General features: G+C 47.8%; 1 protein-coding gene across 1 annotated transcript; it reads right to left on the bottom strand.

The window, feature by feature from the left end:
• Positions 1–233: 233 nt before the first annotated feature.
• On the bottom strand, positions 234–20947 carry ERGIC3 (ERGIC and golgi 3; the record flags this gene model as incomplete). Its single annotated transcript, XM_010135412.1, has 11 exons — positions 234–313; positions 2267–2322; positions 3246–3382; positions 5869–5933; positions 8092–8188; positions 8834–8865; positions 12889–12946; positions 14642–14807; positions 16037–16130; positions 19062–19181; positions 20860–20947. Coding segments are annotated over 11 exons (993 nt in total), but the record flags the coding sequence as incomplete, so codon positions are not given.
• Positions 20948–21273: the final 326 nt, after the last annotated feature.

Below are 21273 nucleotides of genomic sequence, written 5' to 3'. Positions count from 1 at the left end.
CCTGCACAGCCAGACGAGATGGCTCATCTTTATAGCAGCAAGGTTCAAGCAGTTCCAGCCACCAATTAATGCCGAACAAAGAATGACAGGACAGTAACGAAAGAGAGGTCAGGGCTGTCTGGTAGTTCCAAACCTCCTCTTTTGTGCACTCAAAGGATCACTCGAGTTTTGACAAATCGCTTTAGTTCTCTTTAGAGGTTTTTCTGTGGGGTGAGGTTGAGGTTGTCGCTTATTTATGTTGTCTTCCCAAGTTCTATTTTCTTCTGGATGGCACATGCCGAATGATAGATCAAGGAGTCAATGAATCCTGCAACTAAAGAGAAAAAACAGCTGGATCAAGCCAGACATGCCTCAAAGAGAACAACTCCCCCAGAAAGAAAACACAAACCCTTCTGGCAGTGGGAAGGAATTCCAGCTCCCCCAGACAGAAAACAGCTGCTGCTGCAGCTCGCAGGGCAGAGGTGATCCTGATTCTCCAGGAAAAGATCTCTCTTACAGAAGTGAAAACGAGCCAGCCCAAGTCACGTGTGTTTACTGACGAGTGAGAAGAGCCTGGAGAGGAAGCTGATGCTCAGAGCTTTATGCCGTGTCACTGCCCTGACCCAGCCAGCCAAGGGCACAGTTCCTAATTCTTGCTCATTTCACAGTAACCTTAAAGAACGTTACTCTACCCACCGCTGCCCCCCATGTCTCCCTCTACGGGAGACTGCAGCGTCTGCCCACCAAGGACACAAAGCAAAGCAAACTGATGCCTTCAGTTCTTCCTGCCGTGTTCTCCCCAGACCTCTCCAGCACTTTGTTTGGGACCACGGAAAAGCTCAGATCAGCTCTTCTGCACCACAAACCCCAGACAACCCTGCACCCACTGAGGTGGCTTCCACAGGCCAAGAGCCCTGAGCTCCTGCCAGGGTAGCAGTGAGTGAAGGAATTTTCAATGCCTTTATGAAGCTCCACTTCCTTTTTACTTCTGTTCAACACCTCAATTTAAGGACTAAGTCAGTCATTACTTGGCCCTGCACAAAGAGAGACATTTCAATACCACTTGAAGAGTAGCAGCTATAACAGGAACTGAGTCTTCTGCTCATTACTGGAGAATATGGAAATATTTGCCGTACTATCTGGTCTTTGAGCAACACCTCAGGTGACTGTCTTTTATGGTTGTTTTGCCCTGAAACTGTCTCTACTTCTGGAATCAATTTGATGCTGTCACACAAAAACTGTTACACAGGTGATTTGATCTGGCCCCAAGCACTTTGAACCGGCTGTCAAACCCAATCAGTGCTAGAGGGCACCTGCGTTTGTCATGAAAAGAATCTTTTTAAACCTTTCCCCGAGTCAACCATAGAAACGAATATGATCAAATTTATTATAGACAGAAGTCCTGTGTCATGGTATCAGGTTAACTGAGCATTGTGACACCTCAGGTGACGGGAAAACCTCCTGATCAAGGTATTTTGTGATACAAGTATGCACAGTACAGCTGTTACATGATATAGTAGCTGGCTTCTCAGGTCCAGTAAAATCTGCTGCCACATCTCCAGGCTGGCCCTGCGCAGCCACACGAACACCTCTGACGGTGTTTCAGAGCGCCAGGGTCATTAGCTGGAGGGCAAGGCTGGACCAAGGCTGGGCTCTGTCAACGCCCGGGGCTGAGCAGACACCAATGAGGTATTCACGCTGAGAATGAGCTCTGGACACTCTAAGTGCGGCTCTGCAGGAACAGCCTCTCCCTACAGCATCCCATCGAGCTGTAAGGGCCACTTTTAGTCACTGCAGAGCACTCCCTGGAGCTCCTGGGGACACCGTTTGAGACCTCTGAGATGGCTATGCCCACGGCAACCTGGCTCACAGATTTCACTGGTTTGGGTTCCATGTGAAAGCAGCTCTCTGCTTGCAGACCCAAGCTGGCCAAGCACACAGCACAGACGCCTTCATATGACATATGAAAGACCACACTGCTTCAAAACATGTCCTGTAGAGCATCGCAACGAAACACTATGATAGCTCTCCATCATCATGAAAAATCTCATCAGATGAAATACTGTAATAGAGCTACATCATCTGCAGCACCTTGGAAGTCTGCAGTGCTAGTCACAATCAGATGCCACTTCCACAGCTCGGTAGGACAGGCGATATCCCTCTCCTGAAGGCTGAAATGGTCTCTCCCCATCGATCTGGGGATTTACCGCCAGTCTTGAAGACTTCAGGAAATCAAGATGGCAAATGTTTACACTTTAGAAAGAAAAAAGATTGAACTGTGCAATACCTGTGAATATGCCTCCAACGATGGCACAAACTCCCGTGAGAAAGTGCGTAAAGGACCTAGAATGAGGAAACCAGTTTGAACAACCAGCATGAGCTCAGACACCACTGTCAGGTAAGTAACAATTAAATAACAAAAGCTAATTCGTAATTATCATAATGTTAATCATAGTGTTATATAAATATTAATAGCTGACAACTGACAGGTTTAACATTTCAATAACCCCTCCTGGCCCCAGAGTGGAGTTTGTCACTGACACGTCTACTGAGCAGCACTGAGTAGCATTAGAGCAGTGTGCTCTAATGAGCTCGATGGCAGCACCAGGAGACAAGTACCGAACTGATACACCTAAAGGGTGCAATTTTAATCCCCAAGATTTGTTCCATTCCAACCCAGACAGAACGTACAGCAAAAACTAAACTAAATCCCTGAGCACACGTCAATAAAACGTCTGCACCGCACTGCGACCCTAACAAGACGGGACAGCTACAAGCCCTTTCATTCCCCTGTGATTAGCAGGGGACCTGCAAAGAACAAGGTTCTGCACTGGCTATAACATGCGGAACAGCTACAGCAAATGCAGAGTAAGTAGCCAGTGTGGCGCAGCGTGGGTGCTGCTGCGGGTACTGGTGAGATGGGTATGCTACATAAATCTAGCCTCACTATTCAAAAGATTTTGAAGAAATTAGCCTGAACTCAGAACCACTGTATCAGGCTTCTGCTCGCTGCACCCATTTCCTTTTCCATCTTGATACTGGACTAAAATGCTTCAGACAGCATCAGAAAAACCCCAATCCCTTCCAGATGTTCACAGGGATACGAAGGGCATCTGGGATGCCGCCTCCTCCCCAGTGACCACGAACGGGCTTGGATGACTTTCGGGCATTTGCACTGTTGTGTCTAAGTGAGGATGGAGTTTTAAACTGTGCAAAATGACAAAATCTGTGGAGGGTGAATGAAACAAGACCAAAATGACTCTTACCTGTGTTTCTCTGTCAGCTTCACCATCATGGGTGAAAGTTCATACAGCACAAACACCCCAGGCAGCCCCTGGTCTCCTAGTAGCCCATTGGCTATCTTCTCATGTCGTGTAACTGAAAACTGGTTAGTCCTTACCACCTAGCAGGAAACGAACACAGTTAACGAGGAACAGGAAAGGCTACCGAAACAAGATTCAGTGAACCACAGCCCTGCCCCCCACTTGTGGGGGACCCGGCAGTGGTTACAGAGGGTCAGAGAGGCCGCCATCAGGATCAAGTCTGTTGTTACAGAGGCTGTCACTTAAAGCCCCAGCCACCCAAAGAACGAGCGGTGCATCAGGCCCCACGCTGGACTGTTTTGGACTCTGCTGGCAAGCAATGGCATAAGCTGTCCCCCTCGACCTCAGCCTAAGCCCACATCACTCTCTACCAAACTGTAGTCCACCTAAGCATGCTTCAAGGACAGCAGCGATGTGAGAAAGCCATATATAATCAAGAGGGAGAAAAAAGGAAATATTACATAAAGGCAGGAGAGTGCCAGGGCTGCAGAAGGACACAGATCGGCCATCTTCATCTAAAGGAAGATCACCCTGCAGCTTTCTTCTGTGTCCTGCCGTTCTTCTACACACTGTTCATACCAGTCCTATTCCTGCAGCAAACAAACTGGGGTTTCTGTAAAATGGAATTATGATCCATCATCCCCAGTAAGCTATCTGACACAAATTACCATCCAAACAGAGAAGGAGACTCGCCAGTTCCTTTACCAAGTTCCACATTTGGGCGTTCCAAGTACTGAATGTGTAACACAGCCCCAGGTATACATCTGGCAGCACACTTGTATCCACAGCTACCATAAGTATGACCATCCTGGTCTGCACGATTCCTCTTGTGGTGACAAATAAAAAGCAATTCTTTTGACAGGAGAAGTCCTCTGAAAACTGCCAAGCAGCTCTACAGTAGAATGTGAGATTCCATCACAAGAAACAGAAGCCATGGCACACCGGGAGGTGGCCATAAGAACAGGGCTCCGATTAACTATCCTTTGCACTTCAGGAATTTCCATCATCCACAGTCACTGCAGAGACATCCTGAGAAGAATCATGCAAGCAGAATGAGCTTCAAACACAGCCTGAATGTTTTCCCAGTATCACCTCACAGCATATTACTTCCACCCAACTTCCAGGAAAGGACCGATAGGTCCTTTCTAGGCCAGGGACTGAAGAAAGAGTGGTCCACGTAAGGATTTATCACATGAGAACAGAGTCTCACAGACAGTTTCAATGTTTAGGGCAGATGAACAAACTACATCTCCCTTTCCAAAGGATTCTGTTAGCCTGCGCTGCCCACACCGCTCTAGGATAACCCTGCTTGAACGTCTGCGTTGTATCTACTGTGGCCGTGCGGCTCTTGAGATTTGTGGTTCCTACACAGCCTCTGACATAACTGATAACCTGCCGGCCACCTACACTTCAGACTGCCTAAACACGAAGGATGTGTGGACGTGTAGCGCTAGGTTGTTCTGAACGCGGGGATACGCGGTACACGCCACAGAGTGGTGTGAGTTTGGGTGAAGAGCCTGAGGTGGCAGTGGCTCCCAGGTTTGCACAGCATAGGACAAGAGAGTCAAATGCTGGTTTAGTTTCATCCACATGCAGATCAGTCCTTGCACTGAACAAGCCCCAGAATCACACTTGGGTTTCACCTCAAAGGAAACTGGTTTGGTGTTAAGGTGAAGCTGGCTGTAGAAGATAAAGAACCAAACCCTGGGAGACGGCTCGGGAGCTAAGCCATCGGGTATGTGAATGCTTGCAGAGGTACTGGGGCACGCGGCACCTGCCTCTGCCTCACAGGGTTAGGCAAGTACACTGGGTAGCACTGGTGGTGAAGTCTGCACCACAAGAGACTCTGCTGTTGCGAAGAAAACACCAGCTGCTGGTGTCATCTTTGCAAAAGAAACGTAACAGCTGACATCATTCTGCTGCCCTAAGACTGCGGGGGCCCAAACAATAACTGCTGGGTTTGCTTTCTAGAAAGAGGTTCTCCGTAGCTCTCGAGATCCTCTACAGAATTAAGGCAACCAAAATAAACACTTCCAAGTGAAAGAAAGAAATCACAGATCTTTCTGCTCCTCAGACTGGCCTAAGTTTGAAGACCTTGAAGGGAGCATAAGTTTGTTTCTGTTCTCAAGATCTTCATCCCACCCTGGTGTCACATGCTGAAAGCAGGGCTGGAAATCCAGCCACACTTTTCTGGAGGCTGACGGAGTTTTTAAATTGGAGACAACTATCTTGGGTTATTCTCCAAACAACATTTTTAGGATTGACTTGCTGCTTTGACTTCTTCTGAGCAAGTACTATGAGGGACTCATGAGGGAACATGACGAGAATGGCACGGCCACTTTGGTTCTAGGTGGGATGGAGGAGGCTGAACTCGGCTTTATCACTGCTGCAACACTACAGATAACGTCACAGCACAGAAACTTGCATTTGTCGGGGTGGTGATGTGATGAAAGTCAAGCAGATTGTGTTGCTTCCACCGGAGATCAGACAGGGTCAGCATCTGAATACGAGGAGGAAGTCTGAAGGCTTTCATTTGCCAAAGCAATAGGGGAAAAAAGGTACTTACTTCACCATCTACTTTCATATACACCGTGGGGACCACTTTGACGAAATACTGAAACATCATGGAAGCTGGAAGCAAAGACAGAGACACAACTCAAAATGGTCAAAGAGCTGGAAAGCTCAGCTGCAGGTTAGGCAGACGCAGACTGGCAGTGTCCAACTCGTCAGGGAACCGCTTTCTGCACAACAGCTCCTGGAGGTTTTGAACGGCCCTAAAGCTAATGCCTGACACCAGTTCTTGTTTTGCCAACGTGAATCTCGTTCCTGGTCCAAACAGAACCAAAACTACCAGTGTGTTGGCCTTGACTAAATGGAAAACTTTCTACAAACCCGTTTTCTTGCTATAGTTTCACCAGTACATCTTCTTGAAAATTCCTACTCTGGCAAAAACCTTCATATTTAACAGCTTAACTCTTAAGAAAACAAACTCAACTCTAAATGAGTGTCCTATACTGACTCCAATTAACACTACAGTTCATTCCTGTAGCAGCGTGGGTTTTATTGTATCAGGAGATGAAAAGAATATCAGGATCATTGAAGAAAATACAGAACTTCTGCTGCCTCGGAGGAGCCTGTTCCCTCAGTTCTCTTAAGGATAACGAAAGGCAAGAGTTGCTTTAAAAACCTATTTTCTATGCAACTCTCTAGAGGAAAAGATTATTCATCCATTTCTACAGAAGGAATTCTCACATACAGTATCTTCAGCTGGTCTGCAATAAATATAAATTTGGCCTGCAACCTACCTCTCCCACTTTTCTGGAGCACATCTTCAATCCTAATTCCTCAAAAACTTGCCAGCTGGTTCTCTGAAGCCCAAAATGGAAAGCTTCAGCCTACAGAGAGAATTTTACCAGCCAGCTACAGGCCCCCTCCCGGACGGTCTGTTACTCCACAGGAAAGCTACAGCACCATGAGGCCAATGAGCATCATGACACCTTTTCATTTTTATGTATTTTATTTTAAGCACTATTGTTTGATTTGGGTACAAGAATTAAAATCGATGGTGGAAAATTTAAGAGAATGGGTTCAGGAAGGATTAACAATCAACTTCTTTCTCCAAGCTTCATTATATAACAGCATCCCCAGCACCCAAAGACAAACTCTGCAGACTTGCAGTGGCACATAAAGTGGTACCATCAGGATCGTTCACAGAAAATGCTCACAGACCAGCTTGTGTGAACAAGGCTAGATTATAGTCTGAGCAGCAGAAACACGAGGAGAGAATTGCCTTTCCTCCTCAAGCCAGAAAACTGGAGCTATCTAGAAAAGATCAGCAGTATTTCAACTCCACTGCAGCTATTCGGCTGTTACTGTTGGGTAAGATCAAGGTCAGACAGACGTTACAGCTCTCTGTCAACAATTGCAGAATCATTTTTTGGTTGAAAGAGACCTTTGAGATGATCAACTCCAACCGCTGGCCCAGCACTGCCAGATCACCACTAAACCACATCCCTCAGCAGCACCTCCACACGTCTGTGAAACCCCTCCAGGGATGGGGACTCCACCACTGCCCTGGCAGCCTGTTCCAATGCTTGAAAACCCTTTTCATGAAGAGACTTTCCCTAATGTCCCGCCTAAACCTCCCCTTGGGGCAGGCACAACTTGAGGCCTTTTCCTCTCATCCTGTCACTTGTTCCTGGGGAGCAGAGACCGACCTCCCCCTCTTTGCTCCACGCTCCTGTCAGGGAGTTGTCAGAGCCAGAAGGTCTCCCCGGAGCCTCCTTTGCTCCAGCCTCAACCCCCCCAGGTCCCTCAGCCGCTCCTCAGCACATTGTGCTCCAGACCCTGCCCCAGCTCCGCTCACCTGCTCTGGACACGCAAGACTTTCCCTAATGTCCCGCCTAAACCTCCCCTTGGGGCAGGCACAACTTGAGGCCTTTTCCTCTCATCCTGTCACTTGTTCCTGGGGAGCAGAGACCGACCTCCCCCTCTTTGCTCCACGCTCCTGTCAGGGAGTTGTCAGAGCCAGAAGGTCTCCCCGGAGCCTCCTTTGCTCCAGCCTCAACCCCCCCAGGTCCCTCAGCCGCTCCTCAGCACATTGTGCTCCAGACCCTGCCCCAGCTCCGCTGCCCTGCTCTGGACACGCTCCAGCCCCTCAGTGTCCTTCTGGGAGTGAGGGGACCAAAACTGAACCCCAGGGTTCCTGTTAAACACTGGGAACTTCACTCCTCTTCTAATACTACTAGTATAGACATTTAAAGAGAGATTTCTCTCAGCTGGCTTTTACCTTGCTGCGCAGTGACATCTGTCCCATCCAGAGGGTTCACAATGCCTGGATAATCCCTTCCAAATGAGAGATGTTTGATGTAGTGTGTCATATTGATCTGAAACAGAAACACTATTAACCGAGCTGCACAACATCCGAGGGGCAAGGTAAGGGGCCCAAAGTTAACTGTGAATTTTCCTGAGTGTGGCTCTGGAACTCACACTCTTACTCTGTGCATCTCAAGAGAAGACTTCAAAGTGCTTGCTCTTCTTTTTTTTCCCTGAGAGATTCCAAGGTGTGGAATTTCTCCTCTTCCTGCTGGACATTCCCAAATCCCGGTGTCCTTCTCTCCCACCTACAGAGCAGGCATGCCCACCCTCTCCTCTGCCTGCTGCAGGAGCACCACTGCTGCTGGCTGCTGCCTTGGTGCCATAGCTACGGGTATCATCTGCTTTCCTCCTAGCACACGGGAAACTCCAACAGATCGAGAAGCAGTTGTGAAAATGTCAACCTTAGGCAACCGGGAAGCACAGATTAACCAGTACTGCAATCTCAGGAAGGGGGGAGCAGGCTTGCCAAGCAACACGCAGATGTCCCGGAACAGACTTCAAAGCCATGTGAGAAAGCAGGTCCCAGGTTCTGCTTGGACTCAAAGCCAAATCCAGCTAGGAGCAGTAAACTAGGATCTCGATGTGCCAAAGCAACGGAAATCCAGAAGGAAAGCAGACCAAGAGAACGAGAACACTGTCTTGGGAACACTTACATTATCAAGTCCGAAGCTCTGGAGATCGTGTACTGCAACAGAAAAATAGTTTAACAACACAGTTCAGTCTGTAATAACAAGCATATCTATTTACCTTATCCTAAGCTTATAAGGGAGCTCCTCCCATTTCCATTGCCATCTAAAACATCAGGAAAATCACCCGAGTTTCCCTCTTGCTTGCAGTACAGCACGTGATAGATAAAACTGCTGCAAATCCCTTCCTGACAGGGACTAGCCACCGCTAGAGTGAAGGAAAGTAGCTTTAATCTAGGGCTACTTCAGAGGAGGTATTTCAGTCCACACCTGAATGTATTCTTATTCCAGGGCAAAAGCAAGATCCCAGGGGCAAGCACGGAAACTTCACTGTTATCTCAGTCACCACCTCACACACATCTCCTCTGGCTACTGTAAAACACAGAGGCACAACAAATCTAAACGAACGACTGAGCAGAGCACACGCCTGTGCCCTAAAGAAATCATCATCTTCGCAACTCCCAGCACTCTGCCTAGCAGCCTTACTACTGCTGGCCAAGGACACACAGGGAAAAGAAAAGTCTTTCAGGGGATGGCTTGAGCAGGGTATTTGCAAACCACTGGTGGGGCCAAGGTGACTGTCACCAGTGCTAGGATGTGGGGAATTTGGCCTGACCTCTCTCTGCCCTTCCTGCTTACAGCAGTATGACAAAGCTGGCAGCACCACACACTCCCAGAAGGGATCTGGCAAAGGTAAAGGCAATGGGAGACAACGGGTATCTTTTGGTTGGCTACTTAAATGACTTTATGCAATGCCAGAAGCATCAGCTTCAGGATGAAAATACAACTTACAACCCCAGCATCGCTCCTACCAGGTTTATCCAAAGTCACATAATTATTTTAAAGCAGCCAGAGGCTGTGGCACATTTTAACAGGTAGATGCACATGCTCAGGAATCCAGACCTCACCTTTCACCTTAGCAAAGAAAAACACTGTTCAAAAATCTTGGGCTATTATTGTAGCAGCTGAAGGAGTCAGCCCACCATGTGCAAGTAACACAGATTAGGAATGCTGCTCCCTTGAAAGGTTTCTGATACACAGCCTCGCACAAGACAAGCTGCAAAGCTAAAGAAAGGATTGGAACTAGCCTCTCCTTTAAAACATATACTTGAGTGTGCCATGAACATTTTTTTTCCATTAACATATTTCAGTAAAACACCAGTTCTATTTATATAAACCCCTTCCTAAACACAAAGAGATTATACATGCAAGAACAGAGAAGGTGCTGTTGGAAAGGGAAAGCTAAGCCTAAACTATATTCCTGCCAAGGCTGGGATCTAGGGAGAGGCTCTCGTGTTTCACAGTTAAAATGTTCAGTGCTCAGACACGAAGGCACTGGAATTAAGGCAAGTAAGTGTTGCCTTACGCGAGGCTGTTCTTCCTGCCAGGCAGCTCCACAGCGAGGTTAATCCCACAGCTGCACCAACGCTTGTGCCGGAGCAGTGCAGCAATGCTCAGGGAGGGACAGGGATGCTCCTCCTGGTTGCTGTGCTCCTAGAACCCCTCCCAGGAGCACGGCATTTATCAGCTTGAACGCTTGGCTAGTCACATTCATTAGCACGTGAAGTGGGAGCTGACAAATCTCGCAGTTCCAGAGAAATTCAAGGGCAGCACTTGGGAAAGAGCAGTCCTTCACTAAACTTAACCTAAACTGTTCGGTTTTCTTCCTGCGTGACCCATGTTAACAGTTCCGGCTACCAAGACCAGAATCTCCCCACACGGAAGGCTCTGCTACGCCTTCCACAGGTAAGATGCCCATTAATTAGCTTCTATCAAAGTCCTGCGAAAAAGCCCCATTTACACACGCGGTTTCTAGAAGAGTCTTCCTTCCACCAGACCCCAGCTGATTTGTCTCTCATCACTGAGGACTGGGTGTCTCTGGGTTGCAGATAAATGTCAGAGCTAGCCATAGTCTGCTTCACGGAAAATATGAGGCTGTTGAGCCTGCTTAGAGAAGAAACGGAATGAGGAAACATCTCAGAAGATCCAAAGAGACTGTCAGCTAGGACCAGAGACTTCCTAAGAAACATTAATACGTCCCTTCCTCCCTGTCAGCGCAGCTCAGTGCCCAGCTAGGCAAAATACAGAGACCTGTACATCACCTGCAGCTGGTCAAGAAGCCTGTCTGCTGGGTTGGCAGAACCCAGTTTTCTTCGCTGTTGTAGCAACACAGTGTTAAGACCGGCTGTCTCTCTGAAGAATTCCCCTCGTCTTGCCTTTCTGACCTGAACAAGCAGCACAAAGCCTCCTCAGACTCCGAAATGCAGACCTTTACCTGTGTAACAGGGGTAACAGCACTTGCAGCCACTCAGGACTCTGTCAATAAACACATTAGGGCTGCAAGAGACCCAAGACACAGCTACCAAGCACAGTGCTCCAAGGGGAGCAACAACACCCATTTCCACACTGGGGATGAATTTGCATCTGCACGGAAACGGGTGAGACCTTGCGTCTCTCAGCACCAAGACAACCAAACATCGGAAGGAGTTTGCCAATGTAAAAACAAATGTCCTCTGCAATGCTGAGGATGGAATAGGAATCTCGGCCTCCAGCACGCAGCTTGAGGATGAAAACGGTTAATTCCCTGGCAGACACCGCTCTGGGCCAGAAGCGAGAATGAGCTCGCACAAACAGCCTCGATGGAGGCAATACTGTACAGGTGATCGACCAGACGATTTGGATCTGATCTCCTCCACACTGAAATGGTGTCCTCGGCTGATGGAGATGGAGCCACGCGTTATTGTCTTTGAAGAATGTTGCTGGGCGGGAGAAGAGCTCAGGTGAGGAACTGGTCACTGTAGAAGGCCTGTGCAACAGTAAGAGCCCCACAACTGGTATGGCTCCACGAAAGGAACAGAGAAAGGGGCTGCAGTCTCTGCAGAAGGAAGAATTAGTGTCTTGGCTGCCCGTGAGAAGATGCCAAGGGGTCTACAATATGACAACCAGTCTTCAGTCACAACTGTGCGTCCTTTTCCAACTCAGCATTCAAAATTTTAACAAGTACGTAAAAGAAGAGAGGCCACTCGGGGACTTCCACCATGTCCGAGGACGCCTTCAGACAGGTCTGGCTGCCGAACCAAGCAGGTTCTCCAGTAGAGGAGGGAATAAACCCTCCCCTAAGTCCCTGGGCTGCAGGCGAATGAAGATGTGCCACTGACCAGGGAATCTGTACTCTTAGAGAGCTAACAAAGCTTTGCCCGTTTCTAGGCGAAGCTCGGTGACAGAGCAGGCAGCTCTTTTCCAAAACCAGAACTAAAAAAGAGTCTCAAAATGCAGCTTACTTGGCTTTTTCCCTTCCACAATCATCACCACAAATGAGGGAAGAGCTAAAGACTAGATCTAAGGAAGACATTCTTTATGATGACAGCCATGGAACACGCTGCCCAGAGAGGTGGCAGAGGCCCCGTCCCTGGAAACACTCCGGGTGAGGCTGGACGGGCTCTGGGCAGCCTGATCCGGTTGAAGATGTCTCTCTGCCGCGCAGGGGGCATTGAACTAGATGCCCTTTAATGGTTCCTTCTGACCCTTCAAACCACTCTGTGATTCTATAACCTACCGCTATTATTCTAGCCACTCTAGTATTTATACACACACACTTTCAAGAAAGTCCTTTACAACTTAAGTTTTACTCTAAAAGCTCTCAACTGCTTTAAAATTCTCCTGAGCTATTCTCCAAAATATCCCTTCCAGAGATTCTGACGTTCAGGTCCTGGACTGAACACCTCCCTTTGAGGTGGTTTTGCAGCAGGGTAGCAAAGTTTTGTAGAGCAACTGAGACTGAGAGACTGCCCAGAAACCTTCTCCTCCAAGTTCTCCCACAGCCACGTGGCACCACCTCCCCCACAACACTTTTTGATTTGTTCACGATGGTTCTAACCTCTGTCACAAAACTTCAACAACATCCTCCCCACGGAAGCAGTTCTGTGGCGGTTATGGACAGCAATGCAAAGATACTCCAAGAGAACAGTCAGGTACACTTGGAAGCTGAAGGTCACAACCAGGAGGAGAAGAAAATACTTTACCATGCACGTGAGACTGTTGGAAACTTTTTCCTGGTGCAAAGTGGAAATTTCCAGCTACCTGCAGGAGATAGTCATCATTCGTTAAAAGATCAGAAGCTGTATCAATAAAGCAGTCATACTGCTGCTTGGATGTTTCAGGTTTCGTTTCTACAAAATATACACCAAATAACTCATTTTCATAGGGGACAATATCAGCAGATCTTGTCCTAGAAAGGTATGAATTCCCCCTCTTCCTCACAGACAGTCATGAGGAGAGCCAGAATCACACACTGATGTTGATAATAAGCATTCTATGTAGATTTTTTTTCTGGTGGACATAAAAATGGTAAGAAGAAGAATAAAGACTATTGGGAGGGAACTGACTGCTGCTGCAGGAGATACAAGAAGCTATCGTAGAAAAGGAGCAGCAAAAGTAACTGACAAGGGAGAGCGAGCAGGGTAAGAAAACCCTTAGTACAAGAAACAACTGTGATCCCATGTCCGCATCCATGAAAATAAGCTGCATGGAAAAATAATGCACTGAAGCTACAAAAAAACCCCAAACCACTAAACCACCAAACACAAAAGCCAATAGACTCCACACCCTCCCCCCAAAAAAACCCCAAAAGACAAAAGTTGTTAAATTTTCATCCTGGAATCTGAAAGGGATACGGATATTAGGTGTGAAGCCTCCCTGACACTTCCTAGCAACCAGCCACACTCTCCCCTGGAATTGCTGAATGCCCCAAGCTCAGGGCTACTGCACACCTTCCAGGACCCGCAAACCTACCACTTGTGTTAACTGTGGACCTCCTGAGAGCAGAGACGTCAAAAATTCAAAGTGCTCAACAACAGGCCCTGGAAATTTCCCCAGGGACACCCACCCTTGGACCCTTGGTACCTCCAGCATTCCCCCTGGAATCCTTCCTGCTCATCACACTGTGACAGAGGCTCCCATAACAGTTTGGTACCCATGACGCTCAAATGACAACATCTGGCTTTGTGAGTCAAAGGTTTGCTTTCCAGAAATAAAGAAGGTGGCATCCCGGAAGAGCACACAAAGATGTAAAAAAAAAAAAAAAAAACAAACCCAAAACCACCAGAGGTTGCATCACAAAAAAAAGGGGGCAAAAAGCTACTCTGGGTCTAACTTCAAGACTGTTCTTGTTACGTCACCTGCATGTCCAAGTGTTCTGGTCTTGGAAACCCACCCAACGGCAGGGTAGTTACAGAGTTATCTGGTATACCTCATCCTACAGATACAGCCAAACCACCCCTCTGAGCATTTGCAGCTTTGACAACCAACCCCAATAGCTTTCCTTGCGCTGTTTTTCTAAAGAAAAATAACGTCACTCTCTCTGGCACCTCTGCTGGCCAGTTGTTGGTTACTGGAATCTCCAGCATCCACTGGTGGTCTCTGATTTAAGACTAGAAGGGCAGGTGGGACAATTTAACATCCAAGAAGCTGCCTCTCCTCCTCCAGAAACTGAGGCAAGAAGGCTCACTAGCTAGACGGTAGGAAAAGCTACGCTTCTCCAGCCGGCATGCTTCCTACCAGCCCACAGAACCAACAGGAGCATCAGCACCCTCCCGCCGTTCTTCCTGACCCTCCGACTGAACCCCGCTATGGGCACGAGTATGTTGCTGAGCCCAGGAGTTGTTTATTACAGTCCTGTGAACACCTGCAGCAGGAAGAGGAGAGGAACGCCCTGACTCTGCCTTTTCACAGTCATCACCATCACGCAGCAGGTTCACAGCAAACCCCATCTCTCACCTTGTTGACCTCTAGGAAACCATACACTTGGCAGCCCTCGTTCTTCTGCTCTTGCATTTTCTGGCTAAACCCTTCCCTCTTGCACTGCTCTATGCTATCCGGGTTCTTGAAGGCCCAGCCTCGCCGCCTGTACGCTTCTCTGACATCGTCACAAGTGTTACAACACCTGCAAAAGCACAAGCACCATCTTACCATTGTTATCGCTAGAAAGAGATGCTCCAGGCAGAACTTGAATCCTTGGTGGGTTTTTCTTCAACAAAGCGATACAGCAAACACGAGGGACTGCACCTTGAAAGGTGGCCCTAAAGCTCCTGAAGGAGCTCAAGCTTCTTGAGGTACTTTGAGATTCTGGCACGAGGATGCAAGCTGTTTGAATGCAGCACTTGTGCCTGAAGAGGGCCCTGCCTGTCCCTGTAGACAGCTAAGTCACTCCCCGGCAAAGAAATCTGCTACAAAAACGACAGCAGTGTCCCACCGCTCTGCGCAGTTTGGAACTTCCCCATATGAACAAAGCATCTCCCTGTTTCTATTCCTCCTCTCCTCTGTTTTTAGGGCAAGATGTCAGCACTGTAGGAGGGTTAACGGCAAACTCCCTTCATTACTTTTCTGCCTCTGGATAACATCTTGGTCACCAGAAAAAAAAAAAAAAACAAAACCAAACCCATTTTTTTTTCATGGTTTCATATTTTTTTGGACCAAAGAAAAAGTTGAAGGCTGAATTCCTCAAGATAGAAACACCTCTGAGGAAGGACCCAATTTGACAGATGGGACAAACCAGGTTACTACAGAGACAATAACAGCGAAGCATACCCCAGAACCTACAGACTACCACGGACCCATTCTTCAGGAACTTGCAGGTAGGAGGAAACACCATATACCACCCAATGTCCCACACCAAGTGACATATTTGTGTGAGCGATAAGTGTCTGCTCTTTGCTCCCATAAGGATGCAAAGCCTGCAGCAGAACTGAGAAGGCAAAGCCATAACCAGGTTTTATTCCAAGACAGCTCACGTCAAATAATTCACACAGCTCCCCTCTGGACATCAAATAACCCCAGAAAAGATTCTGTTTGCTGAGGTACAATCCTTGTGCTGCTGCTAAGGCAGTACAGTTCGCACTGCCCTTAAACAGGGGCATAGACAAACGGAACAACCTAACTCTGGACGTTCTTAACAATTGTGAGCGCAGCTTCCAAAGGCGTACCAAAACCACACCAGTTCTCACTGTTCTCTGAGCACACGCCCAGGAAGATTTCATGGCACAGACCTTCACAGACATTTTGAAAAACAAACCAACCAACCAAAACAAGCAAAAAACCCCCCTCCAAACCCCCAGGTGCAACATAACTGTATTAATTCTAGTGCTAAGAAGATACAGGAAGGTGTAAAGTTACCGAATGTCCTCGGACTCTGCCCCGTAACAGCTCTCACAGCGATCGGCATCCAAAGAATTTGGATCAAACACTTTTTCTTCTTCTTTCCCCAGCTCTAAGACAAAAGAGATTCAAAGTGATGAGGCATGTCTAGAAACGCTGTTCTGTACTCTGGTTCTGTTCTACACCTGAACACAACAATTTTGTGTCAGAAACTGTGCATCCTGCATCCAAAGCCCACCTGAAACAGTGGGCATTGGGCCTGTTGAGGGGTGGAGATCAAGAAGCAGAGTAGTACTTGTCACCTCCAGAGCACCCTCCACAGAAAGGACTGACTGACTGACAGGATGGCAACACTGACAAGGCACACACATTAACCGCTGCTCACTGCAGAGCTCCAAGGAACTTCTCTCTTCTTTGCGACATAACAATTCCACCAGTGTCAGTGCCACGTGCGAGTGGAAGGCACAGCTGCAGCACGGCTGGGGCAGAACACCTGCAGTTTTATGTGTATGTGTAGAAGGCTGAAGAGAGGCTTTTAACGGAGGAGCTGAGAGCTGGTGACAGCTGAAACCCGCCAAAGGGCAGCAGTCACCTCCAGAAAACCCAGACAGGACTACTGCTTTCTCAAGAACCAAAACAAGTATCACAGGTCTGCAAATTCCGGAGTTAGGAAGAAGTGAGCCAAGGAATTCTGTGTCTACAATTTTCAAAAACATTGGCTCTTAAAAAAGACCCCCTTAAAATCAGGCTGCGTCAACTCACAAACCCAATCTCTTGGGTTACAGGAGCCCTCTAGGGCTCACTCTCCTCACACGGCAGCACCACTCCAAAAGTCTTGAGAAGGGGCTCCTCGGATAACTAGTGCTGGGGTAGGTGAGAAGGTACAGACTCTGCCAAGGTGATAAAATGTTATCAGGGCCCTGCTTGTTGACGTTGAGAGGTATAACAGTTGGTCCGAAGTGAGTATTAAAGATGTCTGTATTTCGAATTAGCCACAGAAAAAAAGTATTTTAATTAGAAGGCATGAAATATGCATGAAAATAAATCATTCACCTTATTTCTTTAATCACTTGCTTTGTAGTATGATCAAGCAAATAAAAACTTTGAGGAAAACATACCTGTTATTACTCAACTGTGAGAGACTTTCTTCCTAAAGCTTACAAGACACAAAGCAGTTGAGAGTGCACTCAGTAATTCATTGGTTCAAAAGCAATATGGCTTTTAACCTTGCAGTTACGCTAACAGACGACATCAGGAAGAATACACTGAATAAGGGAATACACTGAATAACGGTTTTGTCAAAGCCACAGTTCCCACCACTTGAACAAGAACGCCTCTGCAATACAGAGTCTTTCATGGCACAGCAACCAGGAACAGCTTTTTAAACGACATCAGTAGGTGCCTGTGGAGTTGTCTCAGAGACAGCATCCAGAGGCAACGCACACAGTTCAGACACTGAAAAGAAACTGCAGTACAGAAAACTCCGCATGCAGGTTTCTTGCTGTTAACACAGTCCGCAACTTGCACGCAGCTACGGTACGCAAAGCTGGAAAACCCTGTCCACACTAAAACCAAGGAAACGGTTTAAAACCACCAAGAAAGAATTCAACCATTTATCAGCATGCAGCGGAAATGAAGACGACAGGCAAGCACAACGCCGCCTGCCACAGAAATCATTCGGCTAGTAACCATGTTAATGGAACTACGATACGGAAACGCTCCAGATACGACGCTTTACTAAATGGGTTCGCTTGCCTAAATCCAAGGTTAATACTGCTCTAGCTGCCATTTAAATAACTGGCCCCATGCCAGTCGTACAAACTCCATGATCACGGAGTTCCATGAAGACGGGTGGCTACTGCTGATCTCACTTGCCACACAGGTGACGGAAGCCAAACTGGTCGGCTGATTTCTCTAGAGAGCAGAAGAAATTGCTTGTTGCATGCAATGCATCTGATCTCTTTTAAAATGTCTCTCCTAGGTGAGATGGTTTGCTCCTGAACAAGTTTGTCTTCCCCTCCACTGATTCTATCAGGAATCAGAGCACGCAGTTCAGACGGATTAATCCCGATGGAGACTGGCGATACAAGTGAGGCAAGGGGCCCACACGTGGTAACAGAGAACTAGAGACAGAACACCTGGCTTTGTCCCCAGACATCACATTTGTAGTGCCACAACCCCCGAATACAGAAAGGCTAAGTGACACGAGAGCCAGAATACTATCGCCACATCCCCGTGTCAACAGGGAAACTCTCACACATACTGACTGTTCAGCTCTTGGCTTAGTTTAGCTGTTCAACTCCGGACACAGAGAAGTTAAACTGCAGCGATACAAACCAAGCAATTCAGTTTGTGCTGATACGTCGAACCACAGCACCGCCCAGAAAAAGGTACCACGGAGCTCGTGTTTCAGAAAGGCAGTCACGGCAGCATTGCTGTTACACTGCACCACTTTGCCAGAATCGCTCCTGGTGTGTATCCAAGTGCAACAATGAGTCACAACGTGTAAAAAACAGAGGAGAGGTTTCAGCCACCGCTTATGACAGCTTGTAACCGATAAATCGACTAGAACTGATTTGGCAGGTATGCATTAACACACACAAAGCACATGTAGTAAGGTGCAAGTTTAGGTTTAAGGCTCAAGCAGGAGCCTTCCCTAGAGAGAGGCTCCCCCCTCTAACCGGGTCATCCCATCTGTCAGCCCACTGTGATGTAAAGACACAACCAAAGTCCAGTTTTGCCAGAGCAGCTGCTTGATTTCTAGTCATAAAAGACCATTAACTCAGCAGCTTTATTCCTCAAACGCCTCCATGAGCTCCTGTCGTCATTTCACGGGGACTAGGCAAAGATTCCCCTAGCAGCAAAAGTATCGAGTATAACAGGAGTTTGTCTGATCGGCCAGTTTAACACATTTGCATGCTATAAACTCTACAAGAGTTTGTGGTGCTTCACCCGTCACTTGTTCCCATGACTCTCACACGGGTATACCATGATGGAAAGACAACAAGAGCATCCATCCAAGACAGGCAGAAGAGCTTCTTACCATGTCTCTCAGCCTCCGGAGTCACACGATTGCCAGCTTTATCCAAACGCTGTTTAAACAGATTGTGCTCGACATCCAGCTGCTGCTCTCCTGCTACGTCCATGGCATCGATGCTCAAATCTGAAACCAGCAAGCAAGGGAAGCAGCCCATAAACACACATCAGTTACGGCCTGTGGCAGCTGAGGAAGCACCCCGTGAAAATACCGCATCTTTCAGCGAGGGGGAGAAGAATGTGCCGAACTGGAAGAGTGTGTGTGGCTGGGGCCAAGCGACATATAGGGAATAAAATGCACGTTGCAGCACCCCAAATGATCTTCCAAACACAGGGCTTGGTCTGGTGTACAAGAAGGACTGTTTCCAGTGTTACCCCGAAAGGTAACGCACTCATGGCAAAACAAACCAACCCAAATCCCTCAAAGCCCATAACGATTTTCAGGAGTACAACAGAGAAGTTTAAAGTTGGTTGAAAGCTGTCTCCCACTGTTGCTGAAATCAAAGGGCTGCCAGTCACCGAGATGCCATGTTCTGGAACAGGTAGGCTGGTGTAGTCGATGAAGGGGCAGGGGGTGGGGGACAGGCAACAGGGACCAGACACGGATGACACATCAGACCTTGGTGGCAGTGACCTAATCTCAAACAAGGACGGCAGGAGCCTGGAGGTAACAGAATGGCAAATCGCTGCTTTCCTGCGTCAAGCGAGGAGTGACCAATCGTTTACTCCACTGTAGTTTCTCTGTTGGTTTTTTCTGTATGACACAGCTTGTTTCTCACAAGCTGCGCTGGCTGTGTGAGTTATGCCCAGCACCCTGCGCTGCGCCGAACCAGAATAAAACACCTCAACTCTGTGTGTCAACTGGGTTTTGCACAGCGGGTAAAGATCCCAGATTTGGGACAATACTACCTCTACCCCCTCATGCCTCCCTCTTCTACATCACCACATTTCCATGTGGTCCCTGGTCACAAAACAAGATGCAGGTCTGTGGCATCAAAAGCACCATGATGCACTTGCTGGTTTCACACTCTGTTAGGAGACCAACAGCTTCTCTGCACAGAACAGCAGAAGCTTCCAGTCTCCCTGGCTTTCCCAAGCCCTTTAGAACGTGAGGAAGGCAAAGACCAGCGATACCCTGGGTGCTCATAAGGAAGTCACACTCGCTACACTTAGAGCCCAATGCATTATCCAAAGGAATGACCTCAATAGAACAAGACGCAAGGAAGATTAGTGGACAGTCAGGTAACACGCACAGCAGTAATACCCATAAAGACGTGCAAAATTTTCCATCACTTCATCCCGCAACTTTGTTCTGAATTTAGCTGGAAGGCAATCAGATTATTCACACTCGTTCCAATTTTTAAAATTTTGGAGGAAGGTTATCACAGGGCATTGGCAAGACAGTCCAAATTCAAGTACAAAAATCAGGGAAAAGTTGTGCCTTGTCAAGTAACTTCCAAAAGAGACTCTAAAGTTTTTCCACCACGATACAGTCAAGCTTGAGCCCCAGGTGAACTTTGCGGCAGCTTCTTCCATATCACTGAGCTCTCTGACAAAGCAGACTACGACACCAAAATGGAAGGGGTTTATACCGGAGCCGCAATTATCATCTAGAAAAACACTACTGCCCAACTGGCAGCGCTGCCTAAGTGCCCAGCGGGAATCACTGCGTACGGTAAGCACAAGGGATCAGCGATTGCTCCCTGTCCATGGGCCGAGCGGCAGCGCAGCACTCAAAGCAGCCGGCACACTGAGCCTCTCGGCAAGGATGACGAGTCTCCCCCATATTCAGAAGCCTGACTCACAAGCACAAGGCATGTGTGGAAAAGTAACGTCTAGATTGATCTTCAGTTTTTCTCCCCTCGACTTGTCCACGTACAATTCTGGATGAACCTAGGAACAAAGCAGAAACAAAGAGTCCTCTTTCACTTTGGACGCAAACCAAAAGGCCTCTTTCCTTCAACTGCTCTGGCTCAAGAGCTCATTTTTAAAGACATGGGATTTGTGAGACACCCAAGCTGCGGCCTCCCACAGCAGGCTTACCGTTGGTAGCATTTTTAAAAAAGATAGTAACTCGGGGATGCTAGAATCTGGGGGGGGATGGGGGTTCCCACGCTTTGCATCGCCTGTGGTAGGGGGCTGAGACAGCGAGAGGAGATTCCGAGATGTCTTCCTGAGCCAGGCAGGTCACAGGAGGCCACAAGCCCTCCTGGCACCAA

This window comes from Buceros rhinoceros, unplaced genomic scaffold (genome assembly GCF_000710305.1).
Source record: "Buceros rhinoceros silvestris isolate BGI_N320 unplaced genomic scaffold, ASM71030v1 scaffold5864, whole genome shotgun sequence".
Classification (NCBI taxonomy): domain Eukaryota; kingdom Metazoa; phylum Chordata; class Aves; order Bucerotiformes; family Bucerotidae; genus Buceros; species Buceros rhinoceros.
Note: the sequence above shows the minus strand (reverse complement) of the source record. Positions and strands in the feature narration are given on the sequence as shown.